The sequence below is a fragment of the Phyllopteryx taeniolatus genome, chromosome 8, assembly GCF_024500385.1.
Source record: "Phyllopteryx taeniolatus isolate TA_2022b chromosome 8, UOR_Ptae_1.2, whole genome shotgun sequence".
Lineage (NCBI taxonomy): Eukaryota > Metazoa > Chordata > Actinopteri > Syngnathiformes > Syngnathidae > Phyllopteryx > Phyllopteryx taeniolatus.
In genome coordinates this window covers 4061098-4075870 of record NC_084509.1, presented here as the reverse complement: position 1 = coordinate 4075870, position 14773 = coordinate 4061098, and the positions used below count along the sequence as shown (strand labels likewise).

Here is a 14773-nt window from a genome sequence, read left to right as displayed (position 1 = left end):
TGTAAAACGGGTCGCTAGTTCCCTCTCCTGTCTGTTCGGGACTACTACAACGCCTTGGGTTAAACAACGTACAGAATATCGTACTGTGTTGATCATTTCAGCAGCTAAATCGTACGTTTCATCAGATCATTTGAATACAAACTCGTAGTAGTAATGATACTGAATGAATAATGCCGAAGATATAAACTGTGAAAAATTTATAAAATTCTGACATACAAAATTATAAAATGTTTGTGTGCGAGAGAGAGAGAGAGAGAGAGAGAGAGAAAGAGTGTGAGCGAATGAGAGAGGGAGAACGCATAGGCGGCGGATGGATATGTTCCAGAAGTAAAGAGTAAAAAGTCTGGAACTTCCCGTAATTTACGTCACTTGAGCAGTTGGGACTTCCGCTTCCCCGTGGTTAAACTTTGTACATTAAGTACAGTGTACATTTTTTTCCCAGGGTCCATTGTGTTGAGGGCAAAACGAGTGTTTCGGTCATTACGTACTATTCTGTGCTGCTGTTGAGAAAGCACGTTTAAGTCTTTAGACGCATCATAAATGGCGGAATTACTTGATTAAAAGAGAAACAGGACGTACGTATCACCTTTTTTGACAATGTTGTGTAGGCTACAATATCTTCAGAATCCTTGCGATAAATTGAAATTAGAATTTTAAAATTAAAAAAAAATAATAGAAGAGAGCGGCACGGTGGACGACTGGTTTGAGCGTCAGCCTCACAGTTCTGAGGTGAGGGGTTCAATCCCCGTCCCCGCCTGTGTGGAGTTTGCATGTTCTCCCCGTGCCTGCGTGGGTTTTCTCCGGGCACTCCGGTTTCCTCCCACATCCCAAAAACATGCATTAATTGGATACTCTAAATTGCCCGTAGGCATGACTGTGAGTGCGAATGGTTGTTCGTTTCTATGTGTCCTGCGATTGGCTGGCAACCAGTTCAGGGTGTACCCCGCCTCCTGCCCGATAATAGCTGGGATAGGCTCCAGCACGCCCGCGACCCTAGTGAGGAGAAGCGGTTCAGAAAATGGATGGATGGATAATAGAAGAGAATGGTCGTTCCCTATGGAATAGGCCAAAAATAACAATTCTCACACCGAGAAAACCAAACAAAAACAAAAAAACAACAAAATTAATCACACAAACCAGAAGAACTTTCACCCCACCCCAGATCTTTATTGCAGAATATTCTGGGCACAAATGTTCTACAGGCAAAGGCTGCAGCTGCTCAAATGAGCTCAAATGTGCCCAGAATATTCTGCAATAAAGATCTTAAAGAAGTTCATTTCCAGTCTCTGATTCTGACCAACACTCTCATCATCCGAAATTCAACGAACACGCGAAGGACTGGCGGAGAAAAGCCTCCTTCAACACAACCTACCACGCATGTTTTTGGGATGAAACCGGAGTGCCCGGAGAAAACCCACCCGGGCACGGGGTGAACATGCAAACTCCACACAGGCGGGGCAGGGATTTGAACCCCGGTCTCAGAACTGCGAGACACATGTGCTAACCAGTCGTTCACCGTGCAGGTAAATTGTTTTATTTAACAAAATAATAAAACACTGCGGTGAAGTAAATGTTATTTTTAGCTTTTCCTGTATATGCTCTTATACCAACTAGTTTCGTGAAGTACCTTTCATTTTACTTTCTATCGATCGTTCCTGAAGTGGCGAAACTACTTTTTCTCTCGGATGTGCACCAACGTCTGCGCCCAAGAAGCTTTGTGACGTCACATCAGAGTTCGACCGGCGCTGTGTTCCGTTGTCGAGCTGCCTGATTGCTGCCGCCGTTGGGGTTTTTTTTTTCCGAAGGAAGATGGCCGCAGGTCCCCTTTCGGTGTCTTCAACCGCGTCAACAAACAACGATGGCATCCTCATTGGTGACAAACTTTACTCCGAAGTGTACCTTACGATCGACAACTCTCTCATCCCCGAGGAAAGGCTCTCTCCGACACCGTCAATGCTCGACGGCCTCGACCTCCACACGGAAACCGACCTACGCATACTGGGATGTGAGCTCATTCAGTCGGCGGGAATTCTTCTCCGTTTGCCGCAGGTGAATAGCCTTAACATTTTGTTCTTGAGTCCAACCGGCCAATGTTGATGTGTTTAGTTGTCAAGCAAACGCGGCACGGCCTGCTAGCTTTTACCTAGCTTGCTACGTCGCTGGCGTGGGTGAATCAAAATGGCGACCTTCCATTGTGCTCTTTCGAAGTAAAACCCAATTTAGAAAAAAAAATAATAATAATAATGTGTTGTGTTTTCAACAGGTGGCGATGGCGACGGGGCAGGTGCTTTTTCATCGTTTCTTTTACTCCAAGTCCTTCGTCAAGCATAGTTTTGAGGTAAGTTACGTTCCGTCTGGTGATGGCCTTTCGTGCCGTATCATGCGAGCGGAACGTTGGCCTAACGTCGGCGGGCGCCATGTTAAGACGCCTTCAAACGCAGCCTACTTTAACCTATTCTCTTTGTGAATAATTTCCGCTACGTGTTATTAAAAATACTGTTATCATCTACATTTGCTTAAAATTGACGGCACCATTGTGTCGTTTTCATATTTGACCCTTTTTCTGGTCTTACTGCCTCGTTTTTCTACGACCCCTTTCTTGCAAACGTTTGCTTCATTTTGCATTTAGATTGTTGCAATGGCTTGTATTACCTTGGCCTCCAAGATTGAAGAAGCACCCAGGCGATTACGAGATGTCATCAACGTTTTCCATCACCTGAAGCAGATCCGAGTCAAAAAGTAAGCATCATCATTTTAACTGGACACAGCCCCCTTGTACTATCATTTCATATTTTCTTTCATATAAGTATTTCTTTCCCGTTGACAATGTTTCAGTGTATTTGTTTTCATGAGGAATTGTTATCTGATTGTGTTTTTTTCTGCAAAAGTGCCCTTCTGTTTAACAATGTACCCGTACACTAATTTTAAACATTTCAGTTTTCTCTCTCACTGGTATTTCACAAGTGTACATAGAGGAAACCTTTTAGTAGCAACGTGACAAGTAGCTGCCATCTATGTGGAATTAACAGATAAAACATGGAATCACTTCAAATGATTCTAAAATCCTCTATAGCAAATACATTCTTGAAAAACTTAAGTACATGACTTACTGCCCACACTGGTCATCTTACAAATAATGTTACATTTGTGCTATTTAAATCAAGTTATAGGGCAAGTGAAGCTGTTTTGAAGTACAAAGAGACCAGGGCTATAGCAAATACATTCTTGAAAAACTTAAGTACATGACCTACTGCCCACACTGGTCATCTTACAAATAATGTTACATTTGTGCTATTTAAATCAAGTTATAGGGCAAGTGAGGCCGTTTTGAAATACAAAGAGACCAGGGCTGCTACCTAAGTAGTCAAGGAGGCCAATAATCAACATTTGCAGGCTGTATTAATTTTGCAGTAACAGGGGAAATGTTTTCGAGTTTTGAAAAAATACAAAATCCCAACACTTAGGCTTAATGACTTTAAGCTTATGTTTATTAAACAGCTTTTCAGATTTGCAACATGTTAGGGATTTTTTTCCTCTTTTTTTAAAAAAAGACTGACATCTTTGTTTTAAAATTCTAACAAAACGTGCAAATGTTGTCAAAATGCTAATATAATTGGCCCGTCCATTGTTTGAAACAGTTATTCTGACTCTTAGTCTTGGAGAACTCCTCAGAATTTTGCCCCATGCAAGCATATTGGTGGATATTTTTAACTGAAACATTTAGTTGGAGAAGGGGTTCCCCGAGTAGAAGACAAATTGAAACTGTCGAGGAGATAAATTGAGAAATAATCGTGTTTACTGTTTTACTCTAGTCTTTTGTGGGTTTGTTTAGTAATTTTATCTATATATTTTTTTGGGGGACCAGATTTTCTATAGGTGATATCACACTAAAATGTTCCCCAAAAAGGCCATCGTTTTTGGACAAACACACGCGCACAATTTTTTTTTATCTGGAACCCATCATTGGATGTTCTAAATTCTTGGTGTGTTGAAGTGGCCATTCCAACCAGACTCAGCATTTTTGACAAACTGTCATTTTTGGGAAATCTTGTCACGTTGTTATTTTTAGTTTTGGCTACCCTCCTAAATGTGTTTTAGCTTTTTTAAATTGGAGAACTGCTTTGGCAGTGTGAGAATTTAAATTTGAATAGAAGTCTGTTCATGGTAATACTATAAGACCTTGGCATTAACTTGGCTTCTTTTTTCCCTTGCAACCAACTAACAGCGACCAGCTACATTTACCGCAGCCTGGGTGATGTGGAATGGTACGTAAGATGAAGCAGTCGGCATGGCAACCATGATCCAAGGGGGCCTATCTCCTCGCCCAGGCCCCTTCCTGTGGGAGACGCCCGTGGTCTGCGCCACCTCGGGGCACTGGGATCGGGGATGACAGGTTGGCCGGAGGTCCTTGGCCCCCTGGGCACCTTGAAGACTTCTGTGGTTCACTCTTAAGCTTTGGGTTATCTGTCCATCAATCTGCCAACCGTTGGGTAATGTAGTTCTCTTTTGACTACTGCTCACCATCCATTTTGATTGTGCGTTTAGCGCAAAAGCCTGTTCACCAGCTGTCGTCTATAGCTATTTTTGAAATATCACCTTGTTCGTTGCAAAACTGAGCCAAATTCTTGTGGTTTAGGTACTAACATAGCTCTTGATTATGTCGTTGCCATTTCATGTTTTTTTCTGGCTGCATCTTGATGTGCTTGGTCAACTTTTTATATGCAGTATTACACTGTTGAATTTTAGTGTGAAAGAGTCCTTTGTATGAGTGCTGAGTGCTTTGCAGTCTAGCTCATTCTCAGTTAAATTTGCTGATTTGAGGTAGCTTAAACATTTGTCATGTAACTATTCCTTGATATTGTTGTTATGCTTAACATAGTGTAGGAATACAACAATTTGAAACATGCACATGGACTTTTACATATTACCGATTTATTGTCTCAAATGTTTGCTTTTGAACTAACATTTCACGCTTTTCAATGGCACCATTGCATTCATTATATCTTGTCCTACCTAAAGATGTTTTTTGTTAGCTTTACCCCTTTGAAACTGGAGCCATCTTACTTGTGTGAGATGGTTTTAAGATTTTAGCTGTCCAAAGGAATGTGTGGTTTGAGGTGTTGTGTGCAACGACCATGGATGATATTTCAATGCTATGACACGCTGTGAATGAGGTTGACAGCTACAGATCCTGTAAGCTTTTATAGAACCACAGGAGTCCTCAAACCCCAGCAGACTGTCAGGCATGCAGTTAAGAAATCAGCTGAGAGTTGGTTGGAATAGGAAAAAGAAGAATAGAGTAGATTGAAACAGAAGGGCTCTTTTTTTGGGGGGGGCTGGGTGGGTTTGAGGTTCTCTTGGGAAGGGAAACAATCTTATTTTGATTCCATTTTAAACCAGGACTCCAAGTTCATTGATTCTTGATCAGAACTACTTAAACACCAAAAATCAAGTCATCAAAGCTGAGCGCCGTGTTCTCAAGGAACTGGGCTTCTGTGTGCATGTCAAGCATCCGCACAAGGTGAGTTTAAACCCAACACATAAGTTCCAAACTTGGCAAAACTTACCAGTCTGGTTTTGCAGTAATTCATCCATGATAACCATTTGCAAACCTTTTTTTTTTCTGTCTAGATAATTGTCATGTACTTGCAAGTCCTGGAGTGTGAAAAGAACCAAACGCTGGTCCAGACTGCCTGGTAAGTTTATATTTTTTCCCCCCACCTCACCTTCTGCTACTCCCTCTCTCGTATCAGTGACAAGTTTCAGCAGACAGACAGACGTGGGCTAAAGATGAAAGTTTGAAACCCTTAAAGGCCACCTGATAACTTCGTAGGACATCATTAAGGCTTATTTTTGCGGAAAGCTTCATCTTTCAGATCAGTGCTATTTAAGCACCCTTGTTTTTCTTAAATGCGTTAAAACATTTTGCCCAGGTTTACTCTCATTTGATCCATTGACCTATTGCTGCAATTTGTGTTGTTGCACCCCTGTGATGTCTCACACGTGCACTTATGTGGCCTTGCTGTAAATTGTTGCTGGTGTCAGGGAGCGTGATTTAACTTTGTCCTTTCTCTCTACTCTTTGATTAAAGGGTAGTCCGTGCTGGTAAGTCACATAAAGAACCTCTGAACTCTACCTCCTCCAACCACATGACCTCAGGAAGCCTCTCCCCTTTGGCTGGCAGCCCCTCTCCACACAGCCAGTCGTTGAAGGGGGCGCTCGCTCGGGCCTTTCCCATCAGCCTACATCGTCTTATTTTCTCTTGGCTCGCCACGAGGATTTGTATTTTTCTTTGTGCCAAGGATTTTAGGATTACATTGTTATATATTTTTTCTAGTTTACTTTGAATTACCATTGAGTACAATTACTTTTTGGATGAGATAAAAAGTTAAATAGTATAGTGTGTCATGTCCCCAACTGACGTGTTGTCCAGACATGTCTGTTTTGCAGGCGGATCCAGTTCTCAGGTTTTGCCTCCCAGGACCCGTCTTGCTCTGCAGCAGTCACAATTCAACAGTGTTGGCATGTTGTCTTGTTGGCATAGTTTTGAATGCTCAGCCACAAAAGTATCTTGTGGCTCATGAAATGATGGCTGCTGGAAGTAACTCCAGCACCTGCTGAATAACAGCATTCTTCTTTAAATCAGTAAAACACAAGTTGTATGTACATTGGAGAAAGATTGCAAAGAGGTTTTTGTATTTTCGCTTGGCCCAACATTTTAATTTTGTGGGGTGGGTAAAAAGGTTTGTTCAGTTGCTTGTACCATCTTGCTCCTCTTAGACAACCTCTTTTCCTTTTTGTTTTAATCCTTTTTGTCTGTCTCCAAGTGATATTGATACTCATGATCTTGCCCAATATACATCCCATTTTTGAATGTTGCCACATTTTGTTTATCCTTGGAAAGATTAAATGTGCATTGCAGCACACTAATTTCACTCAACCCAAGGTAGCAATCCTCGGATCATAGTCTTGTCGCTAAGTGTCTTTGCTGTAAAGCAAGTTAAGGTGACAGTTTGGTCTCGCAAGCTTGTGCACCGCTGACTTTCCCCAAACAAGATTCTGTGCATGTCAACCTCAAATGCTTTTGCTCCCTTGTCCCTTCAGATCTAACAATCTGAAAGTGGCAACTGGTGTAGATACATTTCCTACATCTACATGTGTGCATGTTCCCCAAGGCATGTCATCATCACCTCGCCTGCTTATAGCAGGCCTTCAGAAGGAAGTGACAAAACACTACTCCCATGGATAACCCAGAGAGAAATGGACAAAGTTAAACGCTACAGCACTACGATGTTTCACTTCAACCCCATCTAATGGGGGATCTTAAGCAGCTCAACATTTAATTCAGCTACTGCTATACAATGGTACCTCAAATTTGACTTTCTAAACTAGTGGTTCTCAAATGGAAGTATGCCTCAAAAAATCCTTAGCTCTCGAAGTAACACCTTAATGACCAAAATTAAAATACAGTACTGCAGTAGGCCTAAAGGCTTCTTTATACTCGCGGGAGGTCACTGCGACTATCTTTGCGCAGTTTGCCTTTATACTCGAGCGCAACCCATGCGTGCAGTTTTGAAATTGGCTAGGACACCACAGGGTGGAGTTTCCACTGCATTTTTTTTTTGGGCCATTTCCGGTAGCCGTTTTTCCTTTCCGTAGCAAGGAACAAAGCAGCAACAATGGCGGCCGTTGAACAGTGCTAGAACAAATGGGCCTAGATGACCAGATGATACGTTTTGATTATGCTGGAAAATCAATTGCGGCGGTGTAGGTTTTATACGGAACCAAGCAGAACGTCGAGTATGTCATCTCAGCATGTGACTAAAACGGACCAATCACGAGAGATGATCTCCGCGGCATTCTACGCGCAGCAACAATTTTGTCGTGTGCACGTCAAGTGATTCATAGGGGCCGCGCGGCCCAATACGATGATCGAGTGATGCATTGTGGCGTTGTCGGCCTCGCTGGAGTGTAAAGAGGACTTAAGTGTTGATCAAAAAACAAGGCAGAGGCTTTGTTCCTGGAGAAAAAAAAAACTATTGTAAACAATTGTTACACACACAATTCAAACATTAACACTGCTCGAATATAGGAAAAACTACTTATATAGAAGAACTGTTGATGATTTTCATTTTATGTTTTCAGTGGACATTCAGGTTTTATTTAATTCAGTGGTTCTTTTGCGTACTAGTAGAGGTGGGCCTGTGTGTCACGAGTGGTACTTGAACCACACTTTAAAATCCATCCATTCAATTTCCACACTGCATATCCTTGCTAGGAACCTTTCACAGCTGTCTACAATGGACTTTGAAAATCACTGTTCTAAACTATTTCCCATCCGTATCTATATTTGGAATAATTGTTTTTAGAGTCTCTAACATAAAAGCTTCTAACTGTTCAGAATTCTTAGTGAAATTTTAACCATAATTTGTCATGAAAGTAAAAGATATTTGGGGAAACAATGAATGGCGAGGAACAAATGTCACTACTTTTAACTGGCACAAGTATATGTCAAGACGTACCATTTTAACTCGTTACAAGCATGACAGCTGGTGTGAGAAACTCATCAGTGTGCCTTAACTCCCATCACTCTCCTCAATATTCAAATCAGTCCTTTGTTTGGAAAAAATTGAAAGTCTTGAGGCTATGGGAACAAAAATACATAAAATGCAACCAAACAAATCACAAACATTTTAATGCAACTTATATTATTGTGCTCGGTCATCCCTGGCGACTGATTAACAGCTATGACACTGAAATACATGGTATTTTCAATGTGAAACTGCTTGCTTCACATTGTGTTGAATATTGTCCTTTCAGGAAAACAAGTGTCACAAATCAGGAGTTGGTCCTTGTTTTGTTGACCAAATGCGCAGAATTGAAATTAAAAAAAAAAAATTTTTTTTTAATAGAAATATTGACCATGCTTATAGCGCTGGCCGTTTGAGGTACCACTGTATTCTGCAATAGTTGTTGGGTCAATGTTGAGTCAATGTCCATCTTTTAAGATGTGTTAAAACAATGGGTTTGTGTAGAGAAGATGCTATGTTTTTGTTTGCTCTTTGTCTTTCTAGGAATTACATGAATGACAGCTTGAGGACCAATGTGTTTGTGAGGTTCCAAGCGGAGACCATTGCCTGTGCTTGCATATTCCTTGCTGCCCGGGCTCTGCAGGTGAGAGGATTTCCAAAAAAGAAAAACTTAACATGCCGCTTTGGAATTTGAAATAACTCCCCTCTTTCTCTCCCAGATCCCCCTGCCCTCCAGACCTCAGTGGTACCTGCTGTTTGGACCAAGTGATGAGGACATTAAAGACGTCTGCATCACCACCCTTAAACTCTACACAAGGAAGAAGGTGAACGTTGAACACACATTAACTGCATTGAAACACCAATATAGAACGTTCAGGGTCCCAAAATGTGTAATATGCCAATATGGTTTTCCTACCGGGTGATGCATGTGTTGACTGACAGTGTGACCTTTTCCCACAGCCCAACTACGAGCACCTGGAGAAGGAGGTGGACCGGAGGAAAGTGTTCTTGGCCGAAGCTAAGCTGAAGGCAAAAGGGCTGAATCCGGATGGCACCCCAGCATTGGCCACTCTAGGGGGCTTCTCGCCTGCCTCGAAACCCTCTTCTCCAAATGTGACCAAAGTTGAAGAGAATTCCCCCAACAGCCAGACGGTCAAAGCAGTTAAGAAGGAGCCAGATGGCCGCACTCAGATTGCAAAGAGTCCACACAATGGGTAAGAAAGGTGGTGGCGGCACACTCTTATTTTGATGAAACACAAAGGTAATCAGTCTGCTTTATTATTATCCATCTGTCCATTTTTCGTACCGCTTATCCTCACTAGGGTTTGTGGGTGTGCTGGCGCCTATCCCAGCTGACTCTGGGGGAGAGGCAGGGTTTCACCATGAACTGGTCGCCATCCATTTGCATGGCACATAGAGACAAACAATCATTCACACTCATGGACAATTTAGTATTAAATTAACCTACCATGCATGTTTTTGGAATGTGGGAGGAAACCGGAGTAGCCGGCGACAACCCTCATAGACACGGGGAGAACATGCAAACTCCACACATAGGAGGCCGGATTTGAACCCAGGTCCTCAGAACTGTGAGGCTAACCAATCTGCACTGTGCCACCATAATAATAATAATTATTCTCACAATGAATTGCATTTTTAAGGTCATAAACATTAATTGTTAAGTATAAATATTTACTGTTGAGAGGCTGAAATTATAAGGATTTGAAAAATTTTAAGTTAAACAAGATCTATAACAATGGATTATCAAATTATTACAGATTGATTTAATTGATTACTTTTCGATTAATCATTGCCTCTCTATCAGCAATTGTTACAATTTTCATAATGAAGTGATCTGTTATCTGAGAGAACACGGGGTGGTGGCAATGTTTTTGGATGTCGCTGGCGTATAGATGACCAACAGTACATTTGCAGTGAATTAATAAATTTTTGGCCCAATTATAATTTGCCTGATGTCCCCTGACCGTGTATCTTTTTCACCCTCTTCCAAACAGGATGAGGAAGGAGGCGAAGATGGGGCGGAACAGCAGGAGCGGCAGCCGCTCACGATCCAGAACGCGTTCCCGGTCCAGATCTCGCTCCCCTCGCAGACAGTAAGCAAACACGTTGTCATTCAGCACGGCCCAGTAGGCGGGCGTGATGCTCACTGCCCTTTCTTCCGTTTCCTCTTGCAGTTACAACAGCAGGCGCAGTCGCTCGGGGACGTACAGTTCTCGCTCACGATCCCACAGCCGGAGTCCCTCGCCTCGCAGACACCCCCCCTCGCCGCTCCTCCCCCATCTCAAATCAAAGTCCAGCCACCACGGCAACAGTGACTCCAAGAGCGGCGGACGCCACAACAATAGCGGCAGCGGTCACAAGAGGAAACGTTCGCGCTCCCGCACGCCGCTCAAAGCGGATAGGGAGCGGGACCGAGAGAGGGACAGGGACCGAGATCGCGGAGCCTTCGACACGTCTTCGAAGAAACACAAACACGAGCGTGGCGCCGGACATCGAGGAGACAGGAGAGAGAGGGAGCGGTCGCGCTCGTACGACAGGGAAAGGGAGCGAGGTCACAAGGGGAAACATCACAGCGGCGGTGCCGGACATTCAGGACACGGGAGACACAGACGCTGACCCCCTCACGGCATGTCAACAAGACTTTTCCAAATTGTAAATATTTTCAGCCAGCATTGACCTTTGGCGTTTATGCTTTGCTTTCTGGGTTTCCTAAATGCATTCATCATTTGACTCAAATTATGTCATCACGAAACCAATGTTCATTTCCATTAATACAATCGTGATCACGAACAGAAAATGGTCCTCGCGTGGTGGAAGTTTTTCTCGCCAGGAACCATCATGGGGTGTGTCATGTCTTTTGTTCATGTCGCATAATATTTAGCCTCAGTGTGGGTGGTGTGTGAGGGCCCCCGACCGTGGCCAGGTGAAATGTCACGTGACGTTCCCTCAGCTCCTGCTAGCCTGCTGTATCTGGTTCACTTAAGTAGCAGTTAGGGCAAAGCATCTATTTACAGTGTAAAGTTGGATTGAGATCCACTTGTATAAAGTCAAGGCTTTAATTTTTTAAAGCGAGCTACACAGTGGATAGCTAGGATGAAAATGTCAAAGCATTCAGGAAAGTGCAGAATCTTGCAGGTATTTTTATTTTTTTTTTCAGGGTTTACATTTAGTTTTTCTTTGTTCACATTTTCCAAAGAGCTGTTTTTGCTGTTGACCAGTTAATATTCTTTCCATCACAAAATGCAGACTTTATTTGACAATTTGCGACTGTCAACTGGTTACACTGGTTTTTAGTGTAAAAATAAATCATGGCCAAATTTTTATTCAATAAATGAGTTATAGCACTCAGTTGAGTACTTTTTTTTTTTTTTCCCCCCCCCGCAGCTATCACATTTTGAACCTGTGAGGAAGTACTGCATGTATTAAAAAGATTGAGGCAAAACCCCTTTATGTGAGTAATATGCAAGTACGGCGCAAGATGGTGGCAATAGTATCTGCTTCCAATTGGAAAGATGCAATGAGTTTAATGTACGCCGGAGGGCGCTATCGGTCCTCCTGTTTTACAGCTTGGCGCCTGGATGGGGATGTTCAGTATCACGCATTGCACTTAGATTTATTAACCTTAGCTAATGCAAGTATTCGAACTTTGCCGTATAGACAAAAAAACATCAATTTCTAAATCTTGATGCAGGTTGCAAATCAAAACTACATTGATTTACGTACACTGGTGATGTAGGGCAAAACAGGAACCAACAAGACTGATCTACCTCGACTGGTTGGGTTGATCGTGACAGATGATGAATTAATGACAGGAGTTTGGTATTTGGATAAACCTCTGATGGGCTGTGATTTTGTATTTTAACCACCGTTGTTACATTTGGCATACTGGCAATCCCACTTTATTGTTCTCTGTAGATCAACATTAATTTCCCCCACGTCCAGCAAGATAAAGCAGCTTTTCGTAGTGCTTGGAAAAGCCTTGATGGGCAGTTGTTTTACGGAGGACGTCATCTTCATCTCAGGTCATGTGGAATACATTTTGTGATGGATTGTGGGGCTCTGTATATTGTATCTTTGCACTTTCAAATTTATGATTCAAGTTTACTCTGTGATCGGATGCAAGGACATTGACCACGTCCTTGGACACAGCACATTTATATTTGCCACGAAAAAAAAAATTGTTGCAAGCATTATCGATTTTGCCATTAAAGATTTTATCGATGAATTATTTTGAGAAAAGGCAATGTTAGACATGCAGCAGGTAAAAAATATAATCAATAATAGTTCAGTCATTTATCAATATTGAAATCAAGGGAAGAACAGGAAGACAATTTCCACTCACTCAGTCGTTACACAACGGAGTTGTGTACAAAATATTAAAATTGCCACTTTCAGTATTGAAAATATGTTGGAATGGTGATGATTGTTACATAGTTTGCAGGTAAGGGGATATGAAAGCAGCACAGTCTGCTTCACAGTTCTGGGTTCAAATCTCGGCTCTGGCCTTCTTTTGTGTTTCTGTGCCTGCATGTTTATTCTCCACGTACTCCAGTTACATGAATCTTTGTTGGTTTTTTTGGGGGGGGTCCTATTCGGCTGTAAGGTCAAGCAGAATGGAGGATCTGTGTCCCTTTTATGCCGGAACAGTTTTACTGTGTCAAAGTGGAGTTTTTAAGCTGCCGCTGTGGTTTCTTATTAGTATTATAATGGATATTTGTTGAGAATCTGAGTTGAACAGAAGAAGGTTTCTAGAGGGGAGTCAGAAAAGAAGACAAAAGACAAAGCACTAACTGTAAACAAGATGAGGAAAGTAAATCCTTACATATCTAGAACAATGACACATTAGACATGAGTGTTGTATGGGGCAGTAGTGCTACACCCTGTGAGGGAAGGACAGGACAAGATAGGACAGGACAAGGGTCGTGAACCCGGCTGTACAACTGAAGTGTGGTAGGAGTGGCTATGTAAATTATAAACATCTATAGGACGAGAGTGTTATTCATGAGTTATTTGTCACAATAAGTGAGTGGCCCCACACCCAGCGAAAAACTCCCAGGGGTCCCTGTGGACACATGCAAGTGAATTGACACCGTTTCGCATTCACAATGACTGACAGAAGAAGAAGACACAGGGCGGTCCGCCGGCCCCACCGAGACGCCACGACAACCGGCCACCCGGAGGAGGCCGCAGGGATCCAATGCCACCAAACCAACCCCCCAGGAGAGCAAGACGCCCCCTCCCAAACGTGCAGGGCCCACGATGCCAGTCCCCGCCCAGCTTGAGGGTGGGACGGTGTCCGTTGTTTGTTGGAAAGTAGGGCGGATAGGGGTGCCCGACAAGGGAACGATAAGGGGCGACCCAGGGAGGAGCCGCGGGGCATAAGAGGGGACCGCCAACGCCAAGCAGTCATCCAGCCCGGGGGAGTGCTCAGAAGCACCGCTATGAAGCTAGTGAGAAACCACCTACCCCCGTTACCATGACTGCCAGGTCCCCGACTGGGAGTCATTGGGCCTACCCCGTATATCAGTGCCCCCCTAGTTGCGTGGTGCATTAACATCTGGAGAGGCCGGGGGACTGCAGGGGCTGCCGAACAGCCACACCCTCCCCCACCCAAGACCCACCGTGCCCAGAGGTGAATCTGAGTTTAATTGACAAGCAAATTGTAAGTGTGAACATGAGTGTGAATGGTTACTTGTCTGTTTGTCCCCTGTGGTTGACTTGTGAGCAGTCCAGGGTGTACCCCACTCCTCAATGAAGCCATTGGGATGAAATTAAAACGGAGCTTGTCCAACATCAGTGACATCTGACATCACAAAATGTTCTTCTGGATGAATGAACCAAAACATTCCAGTCCATTCTTTTTTTCCACCCATTTTCTTCCATGGCGTATACAGTATATGTCCCGATACTCCACAGACGACGTGCCCTCACCTCCCACGCACACACTTCAGTGAACCCAGATTGCATCTAAAATGATGTAATGTTTCGACCAAAATGATGGCCAAAACTGACTTTGATTGTAGGGAGGAATGAAAGGAAATGGGCAAACAGAGTGCAACATGGGTAATTTGAGCCAATGTTATGTCTGCAGCTAGCAGGGTTGCAGCTGTTGCACAAAGATGTGAAATCAAGATACTTATGTGCACTGGAACCACCAGAGTTGAATGCCTCAAGAGCGGTCGTTACTTTTTCTTTAGCTTTTGTGTGTGTGTGTGTGATGG

The 14773-nt window shown here is 43.2% G+C and overlaps 1 protein-coding gene across 3 annotated transcripts; it reads left to right on the top strand.

The window, feature by feature from the left end:
- The first annotated feature begins 1701 nt into the window (after nt 1-1701).
- ccnl1a (cyclin L1a) lies at nt 1702-11900 on the top strand. 3 transcript variants are annotated; one of them, XM_061782712.1, is made up of 10 exons: nt 1730-2049; nt 2264-2338; nt 2630-2739; nt 5401-5521; nt 5632-5696; nt 9075-9174; nt 9251-9355; nt 9492-9745; nt 10547-10645; nt 10727-11900. In XM_061782712.1, exons 1-10 carry the CDS (start codon nt 1810-1812, stop codon nt 11166-11168), a joined length of 1611 nt encoding a protein of 536 aa, XP_061638696.1. In that variant the 5' UTR covers nt 1730-1809; the 3' UTR covers nt 11169-11900. The 3 variants fall into 3 exon arrangements, 2 of the variants coding, with proteins under 2 accessions (XP_061638697.1, XP_061638696.1); XR_009789815.1 differs by lacking the exons at nt 9492-9745; nt 10547-10645; nt 10727-11900 and adding an exon at nt 6092-6105 and having other exon boundaries at nt 1705-2049; nt 9251-9283; XM_061782713.1 differs by lacking the exons at nt 9075-9174; nt 9251-9355; nt 9492-9745; nt 10547-10645; nt 10727-11900 and adding an exon at nt 6092-6522 and having other exon boundaries at nt 1702-2049.
- The last annotated feature ends 2873 nt before the right edge of the window (nt 11901-14773 follow it).